General features: G+C 40.7%; 1 protein-coding gene across 2 annotated transcripts; it reads left to right on the top strand.

Moving 5' to 3' along the window:
- Nucleotides 1-11,489: 11,489 nt before the first annotated feature.
- LOC120107039 (auxin response factor 17-like) lies at nt 11,490-24,053 on the top strand. Of its 2 annotated transcripts, none has more exons than XM_039120189.1 (15): nt 11,490-12,405; nt 12,495-12,906; nt 14,438-14,550; nt 14,983-15,081; nt 15,166-15,222; nt 15,310-15,465; nt 15,588-15,672; nt 19,953-20,043; nt 20,142-20,306; nt 20,383-20,505; nt 20,703-20,778; nt 20,963-21,110; nt 21,265-22,478; nt 23,021-23,211; nt 23,549-24,053. In XM_039120189.1, the coding sequence occupies exons 2-15, from the start codon at nt 12,855-12,857 to the stop codon at nt 23,745-23,747; spliced, it is 2,769 nt and encodes a 922-aa protein (XP_038976117.1). In that variant the 5' UTR covers nt 11,490-12,405; nt 12,495-12,854; the 3' UTR covers nt 23,748-24,053. The 2 variants fall into 2 exon arrangements, with proteins under 2 accessions (XP_038976117.1, XP_038976118.1); XM_039120190.1 differs by having other exon boundaries at nt 11,490-12,906; nt 21,265-21,482; nt 21,660-22,478.
- The last annotated feature ends 1,690 nt before the right edge of the window (nt 24,054-25,743 follow it).

Here is a 25,743-nt window from a genome sequence, read left to right as displayed (position 1 = left end):
ATCAAGCAAGTCACTGACGAGTGGATAGACATCCAAGTGACTTCTTGTCTTGGTCACGCTCAGTACCCTTGTTCTCTAACAAGCACCTGCACTATCACTTCAGTGTCCCTACACTGTGGACTCAAGTCTCGTCCATCCAGAAGAAAAGTGATCTGTGCACTGATCGGATCGATCACCGTCCTCGTGATGATCCATTGATCAGGAGCATTTAGAAATTAATCACCAATGATACATGGCTCAAATTCTCAACTCTTGAGAATATGTATCATCATCTTATTAATTTCTTGGACGATTCATAGATACATAAACAATATGAATGAAAAGATGCCTTTTATTTATTCAATAATAAATAGTCAAGTACAAAATTATGTCCCTAGAATCAACAATGTGTCAGCCAAATTGGCTTCTAGGGCATACATCTAACAATCTCCCACTTGCACTAAAGCCAATTGGTCATATATCTTAGGCCCATCTTCTCAAGGTGGGCTTCAGTCTTTTGCTGACTCAGCTGCTTAGTGAACGGGTCTGCCACGTTATCCGCGGAGTCTACTCTCTGCACCTTTACATCATAGTCGCGTATGAAATGGAAGCGCCGCTCTATGTGCTTGGACTTCTGATGAGACCATGGCTCCATAGCTAGTGCTATGGTGCCAATGTTATCGCAGTAAAGTGTTATGGCATCTAATGACATTACACCTAACTCTGCAATTAACTTTTAATCAGAAGGTTTCAACTGCACCCTTAGATACGGCTTAACATTCAGCTTCTAAGGTAGAATCTATAATGATCGGTTGTTTGGAACTCTTCCAATTTACTGAACCACAATTGCACATATTCTGATGTAGACCTTCTATCATCAATATGTGTGCATTCTTCTACCTTCAACTCTGATCTTCTCCCAAAGACCAAGAACATGTCCTTAGTTCTTCTCAAGTACTTAAGACTGTTCTTCACAGCTATCCAGTGCTTCTTGCCTGGATCCGACTGATATCTGCTTGTGACACTCACAGCAAGAGCTATATCAGGTCGTGTACACAGCATGGCATACATGAGGCTTCCTATTGCCTATGCATAGGGAATCTTGCTCATGCGTTGAATCTCTTCAGATGTGTTGGGGCACATCTTCTTGGAGAGATGAATTCCATGCCTTAGGGGTAAGAGACCCCTCTTGGAGTTTTCCATGCTGAACCTCTTCAGCACCTCCTCTATGTACATTTTCTGTGAAAGGCCAAGCATCCTTTTAGATCTATCTCTATAGACCTTTATTCCCAAAATATAGGATGCTTCCCCAAGGTCTTTCATGGAGAATTCTTTTGACAACCAGACCTTGACCGAGGTTAGCATGGGAATATCATTCCCAATTAGGAGAATGTCATCTACGTACAGTACGAGAAAAACGACAGCACTCCCACTAACCTTTTTGTAAACACACGGTTCCTCTTCGTTTTTGATGAAATCAAACGTTTTGATTGCGTCATCGAAATGAGTGTTCCAACTCCGAGATGCTTGCTTTAGTCCATAGATGGACCTTTGCAGCTTGCAGACCTTGTGATCTTCATCACTGGAAGTGAAACCCAAAGGCTGTTCCATATAGATATCTTTATCAAGATATCCATTCAGGAAAGCAGTTTTCACATCCATCTGCCAGATTTCATAATCATGAAATGCTGCAATGGCAAGCAATGTTCGGATGGATTTTAGCATGGCTACAGGTGAAAAGGTCTCCTGATAGTCAATGCCTTCGCGCTGACTATACCCTTTCGCCACAAGCCTTGCCTTATAGGTCTCTACCTCTCCATCCGAACCTATCTTCCTTTTGTAGATCCATTTGCATCCAATAGGTACAATACCTTGTGGTGGGTCTACTAAGGTCCAGACTTGGTTGGAATGCATGGAGTCTAACTCTAACTTCATAGCTTCCAGCCATTTCTCGGAATCGATATCAGATATCGCCTCGTTGTATGTTTTGGGATCCTGTATGTGATCCCTATCTCCCACTAGGAACATTTCCTCAGTATCCTCTTCAAGTATACCTAAGTATCTATCGGGAGGATGGGAGACTCTACTAGATCTACGAGGTGGTTGAGGGACATCGTGTACTGGCTCCTTATGAATAGGTTCTATAGGATCCATGACTCGTTGCTTTTCAGAGACTTTCTCTTCAAGCTCAATTTTCCTCCCACTGCCTCTATCAAGGATAAACTGATTTTCCAAGAAGATGGCATGACGGCTCACAAACACATTGTGATCCTCTGAGACGTAAAAATTGTATCCTAATGACTCTTTAGGATATCCTATAAAACGAGCACTTATGGTCCTAGCCTCTAACTTGTCCGCCTGTAGTCGCTTGACGTGGGCCGGACACCCCCAAATCTTGAGATGACCCAGACTTGGTTTCTTACCATGCCATATCTCATACGGTGTGGTAGGAACGGATTTAGAGGGAACTTTATTCAATAAATAAATTGCTGTGAGTAAGGCATCTCCCCAAAGGAACATAGGTAAATCAGTGAAGCTCATCATGGATCTGACCATATCCAATAGGGTCCGATTCCTCCTCTCTGACACCCCGTTGAGTTGAGGTGTACCCGGAGGTGTCCATTGTGAGACTATGCCGTTTTCTTTGAGATAGTCCCGGAATTCCCCACTAAGGTATTCTCCTCCTCGATCTGATCGAAGAGCCTTAAGAGGTTTTCCAGTTTGTTTTTCTACTTCATTCTTGAACTCTTTGAACTTTTCAAAGGATTCAGACTTGTGTCTCATAAGATACACATACCCATACCGTGAATAATCATCGGTAAAGGTAATGAAGTATGAATAACGTCCCCTGGCTAGCACATCGAATGGGCCACATACATCTGTATGTACTAGGGTAAGTATTTCAGTGGTCCTCTCCCCATGTCCTACAAAGGGCAGTCTTGCCATTTTTCCTTGAAGACAGGACTCGCAAACTGGATATGACTCGGAAGTCAATGAGCCTAAAAGTCCATCTTTATCTATTTTGTTCATTCTGTCCTCTCCAATATGGCCAAGTCTGAGGTGCCACAAATATCTTTGGTTTATCTCATCTCTGGATCTTTTGGATCCTTTGGCACTCATATCTTGCTCGGTAACATTCACAGATACATCCATATGTAAATGATAGAGACTGTCAATCATGAAACCACGTGCGACTATTTTATTTCTCAAATAAATAGAACAGCAGTCTTTGTCAAATGTAAAAACATGACCTTCCTGTGCTAGACATGAAACAGAAATCAAATTTCTGCTAGCAACAGGTACATAATAGCAGTCTCTAAGTATTAAACTAAATCCAGACGGTAGTCGCAGATGGTAGGTGCCCACAGCCACAGCAGCAACTTTTGCCCCGTTGCCAACCCTAAGGGTTACCGCACCTTCCGCCAGCCTTCTACTTTTCTTTAGACCCTGCATGGTAGTGCACAGATGAGCACTAGAACTAGAATCTATAACCCAACTAGAAGTAGAAGAAACCGTTAGATTAGTTTCAATTATGAGCAAGTCTATACCTTCTGAAGGTGTGTCACCTTTCTTGTTCTTCAGGCTCTCGAGGTATGAAGGACAGTTTCTCTTCCAGTGGCCTTCGACATTGCAGTGGAAACATTTTCCTTTGTCGTTAGCCTTTTTCTTTTGAACTTCCTTCTTTGGCTTCTTGTCTTTCTTCTGCTTCTTAGCAGGCTTCTTTTTCTTCCAAGTAGACTTTCTCTTGGAACCAGAAGTCAACTCAGCAGCAAGGACATTGCCCCTTGAACCTTTCAAGGCTCCCTCAGCAGTTACCAACATGTTGATTAGTTCAGTCTTAGTGCATTCAATCTTATTCATGTGGTAGTTTACTATAAACTAACCAAATGAATTAGGAAGTGACTGTAGGATCAAATCCACTTGTAATTCCTTGTGCATGTCCATACCGAGCTTCTCAAGCTCCTCTAGGTCCTTGATCATGGTCAGACCGTGATCATGGACAGACTGCCCCTCGCGCATCTTCGCTTTGAAAAGCCTCTTGGACACTTCAAAACGAGCTGTGCGACTTTGCTCACCATACAACTCTTGCAGGTGTGCCAGTATGTCCCTAGCAGTCTTTATATTTTCATGCTGGCATTGGAGTTCATTAGACATAGATGCCATCATATAGCATTTTACTCTAATGTCATCGTCCAACCACTTTTTATGCATCTCACGCTGAACATCAGTGGGACGTGCTGGTAATGTGGGGATATCTGAATCGAGTATGTAGCCTATCTTCTCACAGTCCAAAACTATTTTGAGATTTCTAAGCCAGTCCTTGTAATTGGTTCCGGTCAGTCGGTTGGTCTCAAGAATACGGGTCAAAGGGTTTGAAGCCGACATTGTATCTGCAGAGAGTAAAGATTCTAGTTAGACTTTTGTACTTGATCCTAATCTGTCCTAAGGTCTTTTAGAACAAATGTGACTCCCACTATTTTCTCGAATTCCTCACACTTCCCTGGTAGGAAAACGGAAATCCCACACGACTAGGGTTTCTAGTGGGTACTGCGGTCCCACCAATTTACATGCCACCTCACCTAACAGTTATTGGTGACACATAGATGGATGAGTGTACAACTCTTGTACAATGCTTCTCAAGCATGTTGCAGTGCAACTTGGTCTCTAAGCCATGAAGACCTCACCTAACAGTTATTGGTCTCATTTCTTAGTTAAGTCAGACCCACCGTATAACCGTAGGAATAAAGTCGTCATTGGGTCCTCACCTAACAGTTATTGGTGCCCAACCCCACCTTTACCCTACAACATCTCATGTCTATAGAGAGGTCCAGCCCCCCAATGCAACTTGACCACTGTATCCAGCCGAGACAAGTCAACATCAGAAAGGCCTTAGCAGCTCTACTACAGTGGAAGACCTATTGACTTAATATTGGTTAATCAGGTCTTAGTGTTTGCAACTTGAGCCTTTCATAAGAGGTAATCGAACAATTGGCCAGGTAAGCAGGTGGGAGGCTCCCCTTACTCAGAGAGTAAGGTCCTAATTAAGTAACCACCTTTCATGCTTTCCTAGACACCAATTAGATCAATTAATCTAATATGACTTGCTCATGTCGGTTCACTCTCGACTTGATTGAGGAGGTTTTGATTTAGGTCTCAATTGGGTTTGCTACATCACATGTAGACCTATCTACCCGACTCTCATTCACATCACATGCAAACGGCGCATTGCAGGCAGTTATAATCGCGGCAATAATTAAAGCTAAACTTTAACTAGGTGATGATCATGGATTCTAATTAGGTCGTATTACAAGCACATGCACATCAATTGATCAAGTGGTCTTCAACTCTTGAATTGGTTCCAAGCCTCCTTGATTCGATCTTTGATCAACCCTTGATCCCATCGCCATCAACCGCTTGGATCACCTTTCATCTCATGCCTTTGCTTCAACTTGATCGTTGATGTACATCACATCACAGAAATACAACCAGATGTAAAATAAAAATAAAAATAATTTACATCTCCTTTTAGGAGGCACGCAGGCCTCTCAAAACATCAAATAAGATGCATGCAAGCATCTGAAAAATTACATGACATCGCAGATCACATCGCAGGTCATTACATTTGATACCAAAAGGGGTTGAATCCTATGATCATCACCGTATGCTACAATTATAATTTTCAGATCTGAAACTTAACTGATTATATCATGACATAGGTCGCTGATCACGCTGATCATGATTCTAAACTTTGTAATCCCATTAACAATGCAATTAGAATCATCTTTTTATCACATAAAAATCAGCATGTAAAAATCAGCACCCCTGAAAAATCTGCATGCAGAATTTTTCAGCATGCATGATCATTTAATTTTCAGATCTAATATGCCTTTAGATATTTAATTCTTACCTTAATCTACGAAGCCTAGGCTCTGATACCACTGTTGGTAACCCGCCCATGCCGCTGATATTTCAAAAATTAAATCAGATGGCAGCGGAAGAGGCATGTGCGGGATCGACGTTCATCGCATGAACGTTGTTTCGAGACCTTTCGTAATTAGGTAAGAATTAAAACTTTTAAAACTATTAGAAAGATCAAATCTTCACCTTGCGCGGGTAGATGATCACCGCAAATCTGAATTCGTGGTTTTGGAAGAGGGTTCGCTTGAAGCCGTTCAAACATCCGGCCTCTACGGGTATCCACACGAAGCAGGATCCGATCCAAGCTCTCTATCTCACCGGGGTGCTAGCTCCCTTGCAGAGATAGCTTTGATGGCTGATCTCCTCTCTTTCAATCAACTCTTGATTGTACTTGAGAGGAGGAAGAAGAAGGATGAAGAAGAGGAAGAAGATCCAAACCCCTGCAGCCTTCTTTCTATCTCCCTGCGTTGGATGGAGGAAGAGGAGGGAAGGAGGCCGCCACCCTTTCTTTGGCTTCTCTCTTGCTTGCGGCTGAAACAAGGGAGGATGAGGATGCCCACGGCTTGGAGGAGGAAGAGAGAGCTTCTTACTTGGGGCCGGCCCTAGTCCTCCTTTTATAAGGAGTGGAGCTCCTAACAATTAGGAGCTCCAAGACAATTTGCCAAAGAGGGGGCGCCGGCCCCCTCTCTTCATGTCGCCCTAGCCATGTGGAGAGGGGCTGATGCCCCTCTTACTTGGTTAACCTAATCCTCTTCCAAAGAGGATTAGGTGCCTCTCTCATGGTTTAATCCCAATCCAATTAGGATTAGCCAAATTGGGTTCAATCTATGCTAGTCCTAATCCAATTAGGACTTGAATGAACCATGACTCAATTGAACTCTTCAATCCTAATCCAATTAGGAGTCATGTTGATTCATTAGATTAATAATTAATTAGGACTTAAGGAATCCTAATCCAATTAGGATTTGTTTAATTTTAGTCCTAATCCAATTAGGACTCTATTTGAATTCGAAGTCCTAATCCAATTAGGATTTCTAGGAATCCTACTCCAAGTAGGAATCCAATTTTAATTCAAAACTCCTAATCTCATTAGGATTTTAGGAATCCTATTCCAAGTAGAAATTCCAGTCCTACTCCAACTAGGATTCCCAGTCCTAATCCAATTAGGACTCTAGGAATCCTACCCGAAGTAGGACTCTTGTTTCAAGTCCAATTAATTAATCCCCTTTCCTTCTTCAACTTCTTTATCAATCAAATTGATTACTTGTGATTCCTAATCACGATTTCAACCATCGGATCGGTCAATACTTCTAGTGTGTGTGACCCCATAGGTTCTATTCTGACTGGTAGTGAGATATATTGTGATCTCTATCACTATATCTTTGAAAACTCCTTTCAATGGGTTGGAACGATTCCAACTCAACTCATTAGGGTTTATCGATCATCAAGATAATCCCTATGAGTCCCACCATCCACCAGTGACACCTAGCAGCATGTAGTGGCTACCCAGCAGAATGGAATGATGAACCTCTAGGTGCAGTTAACATGTGATACAGTCCTACTATCGTGGATCCCTACAGGACGGAGGTCATGGACAACTCGTCAAACCCCATCGTCTGTCATATGTCAAGATTTGTTCGACTTGAGTTCGATAGTGGAAAACTCTTTTTCACTTTATATTACTGCCCTGGCCAAGGTCTTAGAACTCAGTCTAACAAATCACATAGGATCACTCCTTTTCTATCAAGGTCGATAGATTCCTTATAGGTGCATACCCTACTCCTACAGTGAACCTACTGCAGCCAATCTACACTGCATGGACCCATATGGCTAGAGACCATGTATGTGTGCAGTCAAACTACAATAACCTCACTGTGAGTAGCCGAAGCACCGCAGGTCAAAGGACCAGTCACACTACTGCAACATCAAGCAAGTCACTGACGAGTGGATAGACATCCAAGTGACTTCTTGTCTTGGTCACGCTCAGTACCCTTGTTCTCTAACAAGCACCTGCACTATCACTTCAGTGTCCCTACACTGTGGACTCAAGTCTCGTCCATCCAGAAGAAAAGTGATCTGTGCACTGATCGGATCGATCACCGTCCTCGTGATGATCCATTGATCAGGAGCATTTAGAAATTAATCACCAATGATACATGGCTCAAATTCTCAACTCTTGAGAATATGTATCATCATCTTATTAATTTCTTGGACGATTCATAGATACATAAACAATATGAATGAAAAGATGCCTTTTATTTATTCAATAATAAATAGTCAAGTACAAAATTATGTCCCTAGAATCAACAATGTGTCAGCCAAATTGGCTTCTAGGGCATACATCTAACAAGGAGGAGTCTATAGTCAGACAGGTGTTGCTTGACTTCTTCAGATTCAAGTGGAAGGAGGATAGTGGTGTAGCGGACGTCGGTCAGCTCCCAAGGCTGGATGTTGGGATTGGAGCTGCAGAGAATGCAGCCTTGATTCGGCTAGTGTCGAAGTTGGAGATACAGGAGGCAGTCTGGGCTCTCGCAGAAGATAAGGCCCTGGGATTGGACAGTTCCCTTCTTTCTTCTTTCGGACATACTGGTGTATTATTCGGAGAGCAGTGGTGGAGGCAGTATAGTTGTTTCTCAGTCAGGCAGTAAATGGCAGAAGATTGGAAGGCCACCTAAGTCACTCTAATATCGAAGTGCTAGGATGCAGCAGAGCCGAGCCACTTTAGGCCCATCAGCCTATGCACCACATTGTACAAGTTCGTGGCGAGGATTATGTGGGTAGGATGAAGCCATTGCTGCCAGGTATCATCTATCAGGAGCAAGAGACTTTTGTGGGGGGCAAAAATATCTCTGACAATGTCATGCTAGACTAGAAACTAATGTGGGATCTTTAGCAGGCTCCGAAGCGGCAGAGCTTGATGGCAGTTAAGTTGGACATTGACAGAGCATATGACAGGATCCGGTGGGGTTTCCTCAGGCGAGCACTGGAGAGCTTTGGTTTTCATGGAACCTGAATAGACTGGGTGTTGGGCTATGTTTCGGGGCCAAGCTTCTCCATCCTGATCAATGGCACACCGCCACCTTTCTTTCAGTCCACTATGGGGCTTCAACAGGGATGTCTTCTATCTCCGTACTTGTTCATTATTTGCTCTGATGTGCTTTTTCGTGCTTTGCAAGTAGCGTGCACGAACCAGGAGCTAGAAGCTTATGTTCCTACCTCGGGATCTCGACCCATCTCATATTTTCTATTTGCTGCTGATTGTCTTCTACTGGTTAGGGCGAGGGATGCACGAGCTCTCAAGGATGTGCTGGCGGATTACTGTGCAGTTTCGGGGCAAAGAGTGAACTTTCAAAAATTGGCCATCTCCTTCAACCCAAGCACGGAGCGCAGGGTCACAAGGGAGATCAGGAGGATCTTGGAGATGCAGGAGGAGGAAGGGACATGGAGCTATCTAGGAGTACTCATCATAGGCAGGAGGTTGTGGGTTACAGAGTGCTCTGATCTGGTATAGCTGATCTAGAGCAGGCTGGAAGGCGTCATCTTTTTCTATGATGGGCAGATTGATGCTGGTCAGGTCGGTGCTGTGTTTCATGCCTATTTATCTTATGGCTAACACTGTGGTCCCGAAGATAGAGCTGATGGGGATCGAGTTTGTACTTCAGAGCTTTCTATGGGGCTCACATGGAGGGGGGCACGGGGCCACGGAGTCTGCATGCCTATCAGTGAGGATGGCCTTGGGGTGCAGCCCTTCTAGGAGAGGTATGAGGCGCTCATTACTCGCCATACGGTATGGTTTATTCTTGAACCACAGGATTTCTAGAGTCAGGTTATGGCGGCTAGATATGGTTGAGTGGGATCTGATGGGGCGGCCCTAAGTAGGCGGAGATATTTCTTCATGTGGCGTGAGATCGGGAAGTGTTTGCTAATTACTTTGACAAATATCAGATAACTAATTGATGATGGGTGGAGCATTGATGTGGTGGACCCATGGGTGGACAGTCTCTTCTTGAGGCTTCGGTCGACTACGGTTAGCGCCGAGGCGGCAAACAAAATGAGATCTTGTGGCCTAATTAATGGAATTGATCCCTAGAGGTGACCGATCACAAATTTAACATCTAGGATTTGATCAAAAAGAATGAAAAATTGTTGTTCAGCCCCATTGGCCTCCTAGGAAAACTTGGTGTTCATGCCACCCATTATACTTGGAGTGGCACTTTGCTTGGTTGTCTTTGGCTTTTGTAGGACACCCATCCCCTGATCTGTTTCATTTCATACCTTGATGAAAATGAGCTCATTTAGTTTGATGGATAGAAATGTTGAAATCAAGGAACAAATAAATACCAAGAAGGAAATCCTATATGCTTATCAATATATACATAGTGATCTTTTGTTAACTAACCATTATACTTCATTTAGCATTTTCCTTGCCCAAGTCATTCAATGCATGATTATTATGCATGGCTCCTTTGCAGCCCCTGCTGTGCTTGCATCCCCCTTGCCCAAGTCATTCAATGCATGATTATTATGCACGGCTCCTTTGCAGCCTCTGCTGTGCTTGCATCCAATTTTTCTAGTAGCTAGTTTTTTATGTTGACAAACTATTATGCACCTCCCCGAGTTCTCTTATTCTTCACAAAAAATCTTTAATGAACATGCTTGTTTGTAACTTCAAATGTTATTTCAAATGAGAGTAATACTCTTGCTTTTAATACAGACATATCTGTATGGAAGATGTATGAATTTTGTGCAGATCGACTATATGTCTGAAAGGACAAAAGAGTCAATATATCTTTTCTGATGCTCTTGTATTAGATTGGAATGGATTAATATGTCGATGTATATTGGATTGGATATGCTTTGACTGTATTGCATTGGATTAAAACTTTTCTAACATGGTTCAAATTTTGATATCATATGTGTTAAAATCAAAATTGTATTAGAATGGTAGAATGGTTTAGATTAATATTGGATTGGAACAGATTGTATGCAATCTCCCATTGCATTGGATTAATATTATATTATTCAACACGTCTAAAATTGATTGTAATTAGAATGATATAAAATTTTGATATGGAAGTAAGTTCAGAGGACTCATATGGGTGTGTATTTAATCTTGTATCAGTTATACACTGGATAGATCTTGGGCATGGATAGAAGGATAAGAAAGAAAATTGATAAAATATAATTTATATTTTTTGCTTAGACTATTTTGGACTTTTCAGATGTTATTTACATAATTTGAAATTAGATTCTTGAATTTTTATTGTTATATAGCTTGATTGTTGTCTAATGTTTATCATTAGCTTATTTTCTTGAGTAGCATGGAGCTAGTGATTGAGATCTACATTAGCTTTACGCATGATATAGCTTGATTATGTCAGTGGAAGAAGATGATGGTCAGTTTTATTATCTACCATTTCTAGCGCCAAGTTACTGATAGCTATTTTTTTAGCAGTTAATAACCAGATAATTATTTTATAATGAACATGCTTGGGGTTTGCTATTTACGTATATAGGAGGTGAAGAGAAAAAGGGCAAGAAGGGAAAAAAAAGGGAGCGATAATGATAATGCCGGTTTCTGCTGACGGATCGCTCCCTCGCGACTCGTAAAGAAATACAGCTCCGCTCGTGGCTTCAGCTTCAGTTTCTACGCAGGCACCCAAGCTCAATTCTCTTCTCTCTCTCTCTCTCTCTCTCTCTCTCTCTGAGCCTTTGGTCGATCGAGCGATCTCTGGGCTTCGATCCAACTCGAGGAGAAATCTTTTTGTGATGCGAATCTCCTCCCCGAAATGCTCCATCGCCGCCGCCTGAAATCACGGAACCCCGAGCTGGTTTGCTGTGGAGGTGGTGGAGATCTGGGCTAGTTAGAGTTTAAGATGAACCCTCTGTGTACGCGGAGCTCGGCCTAGGGGTTTTCGGCTTCCGGCTCCGAGTTCTTGGGGAACGAGCTCGTTTTCCTATTTCGAGGAGCTTCTTTCGGAGATCTGTGGGGATAGGGTTTGAGATCGTGGCTTGGTTGGGAAGGGGAACTTCTTCTGGTGCTTCGGGAGCTCTTGCAGCTGGTTTGAAGTGCTGGAAGAGCTCCTGAGGGGAGATCTGGGGGGTTGTCGGGTTCCGGTTGGGGTTTCTTCTCAAACGTGGGGGCTTTCGTTCGTGCTATGGTGGTGCGAGCTGGTCTCTTGAGGTTTTGAAAGCTTAATCTCGGTGGAAGCTTAAGATTTTGTGGGGTTTTGGGGGTTTTTGATCGAAAGTTTCTTCTTTGGGGAGAGTTCATACTTGGTTGCCTCAGCTGAGGTAGTTGGTGTACTTTAAGTCTGGTTTTTAGCCTTTTTCTTGAGGTCTTTAATATCTGGTAGGGAGCCTTACTGCTGTTGTTTGACACCTCGGTGGAGGTTACCAAAGCAGGAGTTTTGCTGAGAATTTCTTCCGACGTTTGAAAACCCAGGTTGCCAATAAGCTTAAAGCAAGGACATCTTGCGAAATCTGGGATCCTGGCATAGGTTTCAGGTGGAAAATCTTTTGTCAGAAGGTGGAGATAATCTTTTCATGTTTCAGGTCGAAATATTTAACTCTAGGTTTTGCATGGTGAATGTCAGGAACTGATGAGACTGGAGACGAGAATTTCTGGCAGTGGAACCGGCTTGGGTTGAAGGTGTGCGTGTGTTTGAACAAAAAAAAAAAGAAGGTGTGCGTGTGTATCTGCAGGGGTTCGTTCACCAAGCGGAATATTCCTGGCCATTTTTTTTGTTGGTCCTCTTCTTCTCAGTTGGATGAATTGAAGCGGCGGGTTCGGTGCTCTGGAGAGAATCATAAACAAAATGCTGTAATAGCAATTTCAAGCAGGGAATTGAAAAGTGATAATTTTTGTTGACGAAGTGCTTCACTTTGGATATTTCACTTGTGTGCTGAAGAAAAGGAGCAACTTCCGTCTCCAGCTTTTGGTTCCTTTTGCATTAATGCAAAAGATGAGGATCTCGTCGTCAGATCTTGCAAATCTGCCTCAGGAAGGTGAGCTTCTAAGCAGCTTATTTTCTTAGTTGTCTCAAAACGTTGTGTTTATGGAACTATATATTACCATGCATTCTTTTTAGTTGCTGTGGATACATATTTTTTATTTAAATTCGATTATTGTATTTTGCTTTTTTATTATAGAATACACAGTAGAAGGTTCTGCATTCCACTGGTTTTGGATTCTGCATCAGTTTGGTTTTTTTGCCGATAATCTGTGCATCACAGATGAATGCGCTTTCCTCTGTCAGAATTCATCTTCCCCATCGAAACTCCTACAAGTACTTTGATATTTTAGTTGGTTGCTCAGAAGTTGCATGGGAGCTATGTAAGCGATACATAGGTTTTCTGCTCCCATGAGCTGGTCTTTAAGCTTTACAGCAAGGCCCAAATTTGTCTTGGCCCGGAAATTGGCATCATTTAGGAGGTTGATGTCCAATCCTAGAAAGTTGTCAAGCCTTGATGTGTCCTGTATCCATAAAGACAAGCCCATATAGATGTTATAAAAGGTGTGCAGGCTGAGGTTAAAGTATTTATTCAGTTGTTGAATAGGGTTTCCTGATTTGAATTTTTGATGAAGTTTGGAATATGAGATTTTTGTTTATTTTCTGCAGATGACTTTCTTTGGGTGTTTTCCTTCTCCTGAATTTATCTGTATGTCCTGTATTTAGTTTTCAGTTTGATCTTCTCTGGGCTCATGGTGTACAGGCTCTGGATCCTCTAGAACCCAAATCATTGCAATTTTCTGCAGCTTCAATATGTCACGCTAAACAATAAACATTTAAGTTTCTCTTGCTTCATTTAAACCACCATTATCTGGCTGTATTGGATACAGGCCAGGAGTTGCACAAAAGAACTATCCAGTGAGCATTTACCAAGTATCCAAAATGTATGTGTCTCCTGTAGCTGTTCTTGTGGATGTTCCGAACTCTGCTATGCATACCAGGCTTTTATAGTTGGAAAGTTAGTTAACCATACTGAGATGGCGGGTTCAAACTCTAATATTCATGTAGGTCTTACCTATTTTTGGACAGTCCTGATCACAGACAGAAAGATAACAGTTTTTCTGTGAGGAGCTGTGGAACTAAAAGAACCATTATCAGGAGATTAAAATTTTAAATCTATAACATTCCTTTATGTAATAGAACTGTGAGTTTCAATTCACTATGGAGGAAAGCAACATCTTCTGCAAACATAGACTTTGCTTTATAGTTGTTGTGGTTTTGCAGTGTATGAATCAGTTATCAAATAAAGATAGGAATGATGTTTTTTTTTTTTTTTAATCTTGAAACAGCTTGCAATATTTTATGGTTCTGTTTACACATATTTGGATTAGGTTTAGTTAAGGTTTCAAAATGAATCTATATATGGAAATTTTTGCCAATTTTTATATAATTGCATCTTTTCCCAACTGTGCACCCAGTAGTTTTTTCTATAATTGCCAATTTTTGCTGATCAAATCCAAGACAAGATCATTTTCTCTTTGCTTTCTCCTTTTGAAGTTTGCTTATCTATGTGCCATCATTTACAGAAGAAAAGAGATATCTGAATTCAGAGTTATGGCATGCATGTGCTGGGCCACTTGTAGCATTACCTGCTGTTGGAAGTCGTGTGGTATATTTCCCACAAGGCCATAGTGAGCAGGTCAGTTTCTCACTCAAATTATAGATCAGTTTGTTTCACTCATGGATTACAAAGATGTGCACTATTGTAAAGTGATGATGTTGTGTTTATGACTGGAGAGGGTATCAAGTACTTTTCAATTTGTATTGCATGGGACAATTTGTCGTACATTTTTGCTAGCTTGCTAACTTTGATGGGCTTTCTACTTTCTTATGTCTTGCATGTTTTATAAATTTGGCATATTATGTGTGCTATCAATTATTTATTGTCTTGTTTTAATATCTGTAACCCTTCTATTATTAAAATGCTTGATGGGCTGTGTAAAAGGTTCTCTGGTTTCAGCTTTACTATGGGCAATCTTCCTTGATAAGGACCAGGCCTCCTGGCGTAGGAAACCTATTGGCTTCCTTATTATTTTTTTGTGAATTATAATTCTTCAGTGTACCTATGCAGGTGGCTGCATCAACAAACAAGGAAATTGATTCCCATATTCCCAACTATCCAAGCTTACCTCCTCAGTTGATCTGTCAGCTGCATAATGTTACCATGCATGTAAGTTAAATATGCATTTTTTTGGGCATGTATGATTTCATGGCCAGCTGCCTGACACATGAACACCTGTTGTGCACACTTCAGGCAGATGTAGAGACAGATGAAGTTTATGCCCAAATAACATTGCAACCTTTGAGCCCGGTAGTCATCAGTATCTTTGTGCTTTTGACCTTATTTGATTATATTATGGATGCTTTGTATAAATTTTTGACATGATCTTATATTCAGCAAGAGCAAAAAGAACCTTATCTCCCTACTGAATTGGGTACACCCAGCAAACAGCCAACCAATTATTTCTGTAAGACGCTGACTGCAAGTGACACCAGTACACATGGTGGTTTCTCTGTTCCCCGTCGAGCAGCTGAAAAAGTCTTTCCACCATTGGTGAGTTTGTTTTGTCTGTGTGGGGGTGAATGGTTACTGATGGAATGGCTGTTTTTCTGGAAACTATCCATTACAAATCTGCTTATCTTTCTTATTCTTCTATGTCTATGTTGCTCTTCCAGGATTTTTCGCAGCAGCCTCCTGCACAAGAGTTGATTGCACGAGACCTTCATGGAAATGAGTGGAAATTCCGTCATATCTTTCGTGGTATGTGAGAGGTTTCAACTGTTATCAGCAGCCATCCACCTCCTTCCTTTAGATTACTAGGTCTGTGAACTGAGTCATCGGATGCAAAAGGCGCATAGCAGACATCAACGTGAAGTGGAGCCCTTATCTTTCTAACCCTCAGCCTATCCGATTCTGTGCGGATTAACACCCTTTCATTTCTATCGAAGCCAGCCAACCATATGAAAGCATCTGATCGTCGCGGTTTAACCGGCGATATATCTTACTTGAAATGTGCCTAGTTAGTTCATCTGTAGGCTTTTGGCAACCACATGACTCATAGTTTGCTAATTATATGACTTATGGTGATTAATTGTCAGAATCATGCATATGGGAGGATATCCACTTGGTTGCCTCATCCCACTTTAAGACAGTTGGTACATTTATTGAGCACTAAAAGTACTTTGTCTTATTTCGTTCTTTACCTAAACTCTTTCTTCAACTCCAGGAGATATAGAGACATGTTCCTAGTTTGTGAACTAAAATTGGTTAACCAGTGAGGTAGGCATACCTTTTGGCCAACAAGTATTGCATGTGTTATTGGCAAGCTCTCTCTCATTTGAAGTTGCTTTTACCAAGAGCTCAGAAAAAATCCCCAAGGTGTTAAATATCAGATTCCTGGCTGGTTACCTTAAGTTTTCATGACTTGTTAAATGATTAACAAGAATTTGATCCATTAGACAATCCCTAGTAAAATGGAATAAGACCATCTGATTAATGTTAAGATAGTACACTGCCTTTTCCACATTCTCTATAATCATTGCAGCAAACAGATGATTTGCAAGGCAACTTCGTCAGGTTCATATATATTGTTGTTTTATATGCATGTGTGTGCATGGCAAGATTCGCCATCTCAGTACCGTACCCCGTACCAGTGCCACACTAGCACAGTGTCGGTACGGTATATATTTTTTTGGTATACCGAGTGTCGATATGCCATCCGTACTGGGTACCGGTACCGAACCAGTACGATATAGTATGACCCGTACCGTCCAGTTCGGGTTGGTATGGCATACCTTGGTGTATAAGATAATGATGCATGGTATTAATATTTTAGAATGCTTTAAGCAGATTTTGACTATCTTGTCTTCAAGATATGAAGTTTGTTGAAATTATGGCCCTAATTCTCATAGACTGGATTGGGAATGATATGTAGGCATATACTTTAGCATTCCTTATGCCAGGTAAATCTAAGAAAGTATTGATGGCACAATGGTAAAAATAAGTTGTATTAGAATATCAGAAACAGAAAGAAAAGGAAATAAAAAGGATGCTTGTATATATGATGATTAAATGTGCCTATGCCAAAATCAGTTTGTTTCCTAGATGAATTTGACAAGCTAAATGATTGGCAGAACAAAAATTGAGCATGATAATGAGGGAAGAACACTACTAATGATCAAGAGTTTTGGAAATATAGTCTAGAAGCATGATTATAGTTTATTTTCTTTCCGGCATCTTACTTGTGCATCTATCGAAATTTTGTTGACTAATGAACATTATTAGGTCTTGCAATAAGTGCACAAGTTTTCTGAGTTACTTTTGGTTGTTCTCTGCATAAACATTATTGGTAACTATCTCCTGTGCGTTGCATCAGTATAAGAAAGCAAACAATAATCATTTTTTAGTTAAGTTTTTTTTTTCCTTTTCTCTAGTCCAATTTTTTAGTTTAAATGTGTTAGTTTGTATCTGGAATTTACCATTAACAAACATAGGAATTGGAATATTGCTTGCTTCTAGTGCAGTAGGTATTGGTCGTTTTTAGATATCGAGTATAACTTTTCTTCCTTAGCTACTGATTTAGAATTCAGCAGTTGCCTGATAAATTTCTATGCTGTTTTAGCCTTTCATTCTCCACCATGATCACTGAGAAACTTAGATCTCCATGCTGTTGAGACTTTCTCTAACATTACTCAAATACTTGTTTGCAGTTAGCTGCATTAAATTAAGAGCCTTGTGTCATACTTGTAAAAAGTCACTTTATTCGTTTAGGATGGTAATCTAGAATATAACCTGGCAGCTTTATAAATGATAACTTAGTCATGCAATGGAGAATTTATAATATAACAAGTAATGTAAAACCAAATATTGCTTCTGGTTACCATATCCTATTAAGTATCATGATATTGTGGCTGTTCAACTGAGCTTATGTCAAACAATTTTTTGACTTTGTGACAGCACATTTTTTATGATGCATTTATATGTAATATATAATTGCATATTTTTTTATTGTGTGCGTGTGTGTGTGTGTATAGAGAGAGAGAGAGACTATGCTCCTCATGAGAGGAGGGTATCAACTCTCCGCGATTAATGATCTATATCTAGAAAGAGAGATGAATTAGGCTCCTCTCAATTCCAAAATCAATAATAAGGCATCCAAATCAAAGATCCACACCGTTGATTATGATCTATATCCTAAAGATACCCAGAAACTAAAATCACAGATTTTGGTAATTTCTAACTTGTACATCATGTTGATACAAAAGTGGACAGTTTCCATTTTGTTAGCATGCTGAAATTATGACAAAGTAAATTGAGACTCCACTTTATCATGATCTATACATATTAAAAATCAATAGATTTTAATGCTTAGATCATAGCAAAACGTAGTCTCATATCATTTTTACCATTGTTTTTTACCTCCGTCCGATGCATGGATTAGAGACCGCCAAAACACGTGATTTTTAGTTTTGTAAAATTTTTTAATATAACTCATAATTAATGGTATGGATCTTCAGTTTGGATCCCCCATTGTTGATTTTGGAATCAAGAGGAAGAAATACCCTATCTTGAGAGGGGCATAGTCCAATATATATATATATATATAATATAGCTCATCTACTCTCCTTTCTAAAGAATTAAGGTTTCAATTCGACCAACTCAAAATCGATAGTGGTCTTTGAAAATTGAAAATCCATATCATTGATCATGATAAAACATATATGTATCAGAATTCAATAGATTTGGATGGTTCCAAACTATAATTTATGCAAATATCAAATTGAGCCGTCAAAACAATATATTCTTGGACCACTTGATGCATGGGTAAATGACCTTCAAAAGACACGATTTTTTCTTTCAAAGTAATTTTTGGAATGTAGGTCATAATCAATGGCAGGGATCCTCCATTGATTTAGGATCAGTTGGATTGAGACCTCAATCCTTTCGGATGGAGGGTAGACCATCTCTCTCTCTCTCTATATATATATATATATATATATATATATATATGTTTGCACATTTATTGTTAGATTGTAAAATTGATATTGGGTGTCTATGATGCATTTTTGCGCCCTATTATGGGGCTGTTTGGAGCCCTGTAGATGGAGCTACACTGCAACTCAAGTGGCAGTTCAAATTGAGTTGCAGGCGCTCAATTTTCCTTGTTAGGATGAAAGATGATGGGAGTGGTGAAGGGGGGATGGAGAGAAGGATGAGGGAGAAATGGATGAAAAAAGTGGGCGAGTACGAGAGGGGCTGAGGAGAGATCAAGGCTGGCGGCCTAGGGCTTGGATTGGTCAGTTTGGGGCTTCTTCCAGTAGCTGCCAGCTACTAGGGAGGAGGGCACAGCTGGAAGGGGGCTCTGCTGCAGTCCAGCTGCAGGCCTCTAAACTTGCAGGCTGGCCAGCCTCGCAGTTGGAGCTGCGGCACATGACACAGCTCCTTTGTGTAGCATTTGTGTCATAGTCCGCAAGCCTCATACACTACTTGCTGGCTGGTAGACACCGATGAGAAGGTAGGGGACATGCAGTAAGATGGGCATTCTTCCTTGGTCTGTCCGTGTGGCCAAGATGAGGTCTTTGTCATGACTGAAATGAAGAATGAGGTGTCCAACCATACATGGTAAACTTGATTTGTCAACAGCATTTGATCATGAGGTGGTTACCTGTTTTTGCATTACATATTCATTAGAAGTGTTTTGGTTCTTTTTGGCATCAGTAAGAAAATGCCAAGGTGCCATTGGTGTCTTGTCAACATGATATGAACTATGTATGTGCATAGCTGTGGTTTTAGTTTGTGTATATTGTGCTTTTGACTTAAGTTCATTTAGGCATAACACGAGTGTTAAAGTGTAATACGTATATGCGCACACGCATATATATATATGTATATGTATGTGCGTGTGTGTGTGTGTATGTGTGTCTATATATATATATATATATATATATATATATATATAATATTTAGCATGTTTGCTACTTGCTAGTTTGTGAAATATAGTATTGTAAGTTTGTAACCGTAAGTACATATTCGTGATGCAGGTCAGCCAAAGAGACATCTTCTTACAACAGGATGGAGTGTGTTTGTAAGTGCCAAGAGACTTGTTGCTGGCGATTCAGTCCTTTTTATCTGGTATTATCTTTTAGCATTGTATCATTGCGACTTTGGGGGTCGGGGGTGATCTATATAAAGTTGTGGAGCTGAAACTTTTGAGTATATTGTCTTGTTAGGAATGAAAACAATCAGTTGCTTCTGGGCATTCGTCATGCTAATCGACCACAAACAGTTATGCCTTCATCAGTTTTGTCAAGTGATAGCATGCACATAGGTCTTCTTGCTGCAGCTGCTCATGCTGCTGCTACTAATAGCCGTTTTACCATATTTTATAACCCAAGGTAGAGTGGTGCATTTGCCGTGTCGGCATCTTCTTACTTTTGCTAAACAATGATAGTTCATATTATTTGATTTCAGGGCAAGTCCTTCTGAATTTGTTATACCATTAGCTAAGTATGTTAAGGCAGTGTATCACACACGTGTTTCTGTGGGCATGCGTTTCCGAATGCTTTTTGAGACAGAAGAGTCAAGTGTTCGCCGGTAGGTTCATGTTATGATTTTCATTATTTGTTTAAATTTTTGAGCATGTACATACATGTGCACCAACAGGTACAGATTGGCACTTTAAAACTTCTGTGCTGCCTTTAGTTATTGATATTTGTACTGTCAAGCAAGTTAGGTTTTCCCCATTATTAATGGTTTCAACTCACATAATGCTTTGCCTTGTTTATTTCCAGATACATGGGCACAATTACTGGCATAAATGATCTGGACCCTGTCCGTTGGCCAAACTCGCATTGGCGTTCTGTGAAGGTAAATATTTTGACAACTGTTGTATTTGATTTTCAATATAGACTGCTCTGTTCTCACAATGCAGCTATTTAAGTTCTATATAACATTGTTGTCTTGCTACTGCTGCAAAGATGATTGCCTGGAATATGTTATACATTTGCTTTTTGCAGAAGTATTATCATAAGCTTGGGGTTTACTGATTCAGGTTGGCTGGGATGAATCAACTGCTGGAGAGAGGCAGCCTAGGGTGTCACTATGGGAGATCGAGCCTCTAACAACATTCCCAATGTATCCAGCCCCTTTTCCACTCAGTTTTAAGCGTCCATGGCCTACAGGATTACCCTCTCTACATGGTACTCCTTTTGATTGCATTTTGTATTTGATAGCCAAGACTATTAGCAGGATGTTTTATTCCGACTGCTTGATATAGTTATTTGAGCAGAAAATCCCTTAATTGTTTTTCATTATTGTACTTCTTCCATCTTACCTTTGTCACAATTTATGTAGGTGGAAAAGATGATGATACCAGTCTGAATTCTCCACTGATGTGGCTTCGAGATGGTGGAAATCCAGGGATCCAATCTTTGAATTTCCAGGGAATTGGTAGTACACCTTGGATGCAACCAAGACTTGATGCTTTGGGACACAGTCGACAGCCTGACATGTACCAGTCAATGGCTGCAGCTGCACTTCAGGAAATGAGGACTTCGGATCCTACAAAACAGGTATTACCAGCTATTCTGCCATTCCCACAACCGCAAAACTTAACTAGCAGACCCACCCCTCTATTACCGAGCCAGATTCTACAGCAAGTGCAACCTCAATCACAACGAAGTTTCCTTCACACCATTCTAGAAAACCAGGTTCCAAGCCAGACTCAGTCTCACTTCTTTCAGCATCAGTTGCAGCAATGCAACTCGTTAGGTGAGCAGCACCAGCATCAACAGATTCAGCAGCAACAAATTCCACAGCAACAGCATTTGCAAATACAACAGCAACATCAGCATCAACAAATGCAACAGAACCACTTGCCTGATCATCAACAAATTCCTAACATAGTGTCAGCCCTGTCTCAGTTTACCTCTGCTTCTCAATCCCAATCTCCTACATTGCAAACATTTTCCTCGTTTTCCCAGCCACAGAACTATCCAGATTCCAATGGTAACTCTGTTTCAACAACTAGCACCTCCCCCTTGCATAATATTTTGCGACCGTTTTCTCCAGAGGACGCATCACACCTTCTTAGTTTGCCAAGAACCACCCCTCTAGGCACTTCTAGTCCCTGGTCATGTAAACGAATTGCAGTTGAGTCAGTTCTCCCATCTGGAGCTCAATGTGTTGTGGCCCATGTGGAACAGTTAGGTTCTACACAGCCTAATCCCTCCCCACAATCTGTAACATTGCCACCTTTTCCAGGAAGAGAATGTTCGGTGGATCAAGATGGTACCACGGATCCCCAAAACAATTTGTTGTTTGGGGTTAACATAGATTCCTCGTCACTTCTAGTGCAGAATGGCATGCCAAGCCTCAGAACTGGTGCCAATGAAAGTGATTCAGCAGCCGTGCCATATGCTGCTTGCAATTTTTTGAGTCCGTCAGGAACTGACTTCCCATTGAATCAAGCATTGACTAGCTCCAGTTGCTTAGATGAATCAGGATTTTTGCAATCCCCTGAGAATGTGGATCAAGTGAACAACCCACAGAGTGGAACCTTTGTGAAGGTGAGTGAATTTCTTTTCAAATGGACAATAGCTGACTTTTCCATTCTCTTTTCTGGATTTTGATTTGCTGCAAAGCATTTCAGATGTTGAACGTTAGATTCATTTTTTTCCCAAATGGCTTGCTTTTTTCTTAAACTATTTCATTTTTTAATCAAGTTAAAGACTTAAAATATTTAACATGTGACTTGGCCTTGCAATGTTACATATGATGGAGATAATAAAGTTTGATAAACAGTTTCAATGTGTTCCTCCCGTTCTCCTCAAGAAAGCTGATATCATACATAGCATGCTTGCATAAAGTCAATATATTATACCTACATGTACATATTACCTCACAGGAAAAAAGAATAAATATATATATATATATATATATATATATATATATATATATATATATATATATATATATATATATATTGGGAAAATGCTGATTTGGGGTTGTCAAGTTTTCTGATTAGTCTGTTTAACATGATTGATGTGTGCTTGTCGACTGAATTTATGGAGTATGCTGTCAATTATCAGCTTTTTGTTTGGAATCTTAGGTTTACAAGTCAGGGTCCTTTGGAAGGTCGCTGGACATCACCAGATTCAGCAGCTACCATGAGCTGCGTGGTGAGCTTGGGCGTCTGTTTGGCCTAGAAAGTCAGCTAGAAGACCCTGTGAGATCAGGCTGGCAGCTTGTATTCGTTGACCGGGAGAATGATGTTCTTCTTGTTGGCGATGATCCCTGGCAGTAAGTGCTTTATGCTCTTGCCCTTTCTATTGGTTAAGATTTCTTCAGGTTCTTTGTTTGGATGATGCTTGTTGCTTATGATTATAGTTGTTTGTTCAAAGTGAAAATCTTCTTAGAACATGGATTGGTATTTTGGTTTGCTTTTGCTTTTCCCAGGAATTCTGCTGCCTTTGCCACATTAGTAAACTAAAATATCTAAATAAATTTCTGTAGTTGTCATTATTATTTAGATTAGATGATTTTTTGAGGTCAGGAAGTGCGAGATACATTGTACTTCAGGATTGTTGTTTCTGACATGTTTATATCCTCTGCACATTTCATTTGGTTGTTCTTCCAGGGAGTTTGTGAACACTGTATATTGCATAAAGATACTTTCACCCCAAGAAGTGCAGCAGATGGGCAAACAAGGTGTTAATCTTCTGAACTCCGCCCCCATCAAAAGGCCCCCAAGCAACAGTTGTGATGGCTATGTGAGCCGGCAGGACTCGAGAAATTTGAGCAGTAGTATCACATCTGTGGGGTCTTTGGATTATTGAAAACCTAGGTCTGCCGAAGTCTGCAAGGCGTCAGCTCATGACAACTCCTTTCTTGTATTTTGCTGCACTTGCTTGTTTTAGAAGCTGGACTGAAGCACCGAGTAAGTCAGCTATGTATGTCTAATAACTGTATCATATGATCTCCCCTCATAACCTTGATATCCATGCAGAGAACTTATTTATCTGAAGACTTGATTCTGTGAATGTAGGCTGTTTCATTAATTAGTCCTGATCCAGGGTATTGGGAACAGACCACTGATTCTTGATCTCCAGAAATCTTAATGATGACATTCCCTTTTACTTTAACCTCATTCCAGTGACATGTTATTCCTTTAGGTGTCAGCTAGATTGTAAAGAGAACTAACCCTTTCAACCAGAAGAGAACCGAACGGCGTCAGCCTCTGCAACTGCTTCAGAAAATGACCTCCAGGGCTGGACCACGCCGATATTCTCAACTCCCTCCATGCGATCGGATCGCTGTCTTCATTTCCGAATTTCCACCCATTCAAGCATGGAAAATTACCACTTCCTTCTTAGGGTCTACGATGCAAATTCCTTCTCTCCATTCTTTTCCCATGCCTGCGTTTCCGTGTGTGTCCTTTTCCAAAGGTAAGCGGCCCCTTTATTTCAATTCAGCTTCTCTGCCTTAGTCGGTGAGTGTGATATTATTATGCTGCTGGAGCCCACCATCTGGAGGATGTGTTTGATAGACTGCAGTGACGCATGGGCCCTTCTCAATGTAAAGTACGAGCATGTGACCTCCACTAACTCGCGTCATTCAGTTCAATGGCACCTTTCCTCTTCCATCAATTTCTGGTGATTCTATGCTGCTTTTGTATCTTTCGCTGGGCCAAAGGCCTCAGATCTGGTATTCTCTCTTTGACTGCACTGTGCTCAAAGTCCCTCAGTTTCATCTACGGCAGTAGTTGGAGCAGCAGCAGCAGCAGCAGCAATTAGTAAAAACTGTTTGCTCGAAGCCTAGGAAGTTGCACTGCATAGTTTCACGGCCGGCCACATTTGACAGCAGCTGTGTCACATATGAAGAGTATGACACTGCAATGGCTGCGAAGCCAAGGAATTTCTTCGACTTTCTGTCTATATGCGCCAAAAACCAGTTGAACAGAGGGCTTAAGCCATGGACTTGGGAGAACAGCTGAAGTGATCATGGATGGGCTGCGGGGTGTGCCTATGTCATAAGATCACTTTCACGTGGAAAATGGAATATGGTTTTGAGCACTGGCGTATCTTGGTTACTTTGGTTGTGATCTTTGAAAAGAGGAGAAGCTGCCCAGGCAGCATGATTACAAATATAACTGACGATATTACCTTTTTACGGGGAAAGTAAGGAATAAAAGCTGTAGATTGTTAGCCTAGATGCATAAATATAATTGATAAATCAATAATTTAATATTTCTAATATTTATAAACAGTAAACAAGAAGAATAAACTAGCAAATTATTTACTTGACAGTAGAATAAGAAAATAAAAAAATAAAAGAAGATGGCCCGTGAATCGAAGCATGTTGACGTGCTGTCATAAAAAAGTTTATGCTCCCCACGTACGGATTCGCCGGCATAGATCTTCTAGAGATACGACGACCCATTATATAACTACATCTTTTTTATCAGTATGCATCCAGGGAAGAAAGAAAATCACGTTCATACTTGTAGATAGTTCAAAAGAAACTTAGAAAAATAATTAAAATTATGAGAAGAAGTGAATAAGAATAAGAGTGAGAAAAGAAATTTTTCATTGTCTTGAAATGATCCCTATAGCCCTTTATATAGACTCAAATGTGTTAAAAGAAGCAGACTCTCCTCTCGCGGATTGATGACGTCTTCTTGTGCTCTTTTAATCCTGTGGTCTGTTGCATCTTGGCCGCCCATACTTCCTTCCTTTTTTGGAGGTTATTCCATGCTTGCTCTTGCGCATGGATGTATGATACTTGTCTTGACCTGCTTCCTTTGGGAATCTTTCTATGTTTGCTTCCTTGCTT

Source organism: Phoenix dactylifera, unplaced genomic scaffold (genome assembly GCF_009389715.1).
Source record: "Phoenix dactylifera cultivar Barhee BC4 unplaced genomic scaffold, palm_55x_up_171113_PBpolish2nd_filt_p 000736F, whole genome shotgun sequence".
Lineage (NCBI taxonomy): Eukaryota > Viridiplantae > Streptophyta > Magnoliopsida > Arecales > Arecaceae > Phoenix > Phoenix dactylifera.
The sequence above is the reverse complement of the archived record's forward strand: the minus strand, read 5'-3'. Positions and strand labels throughout refer to the sequence as shown.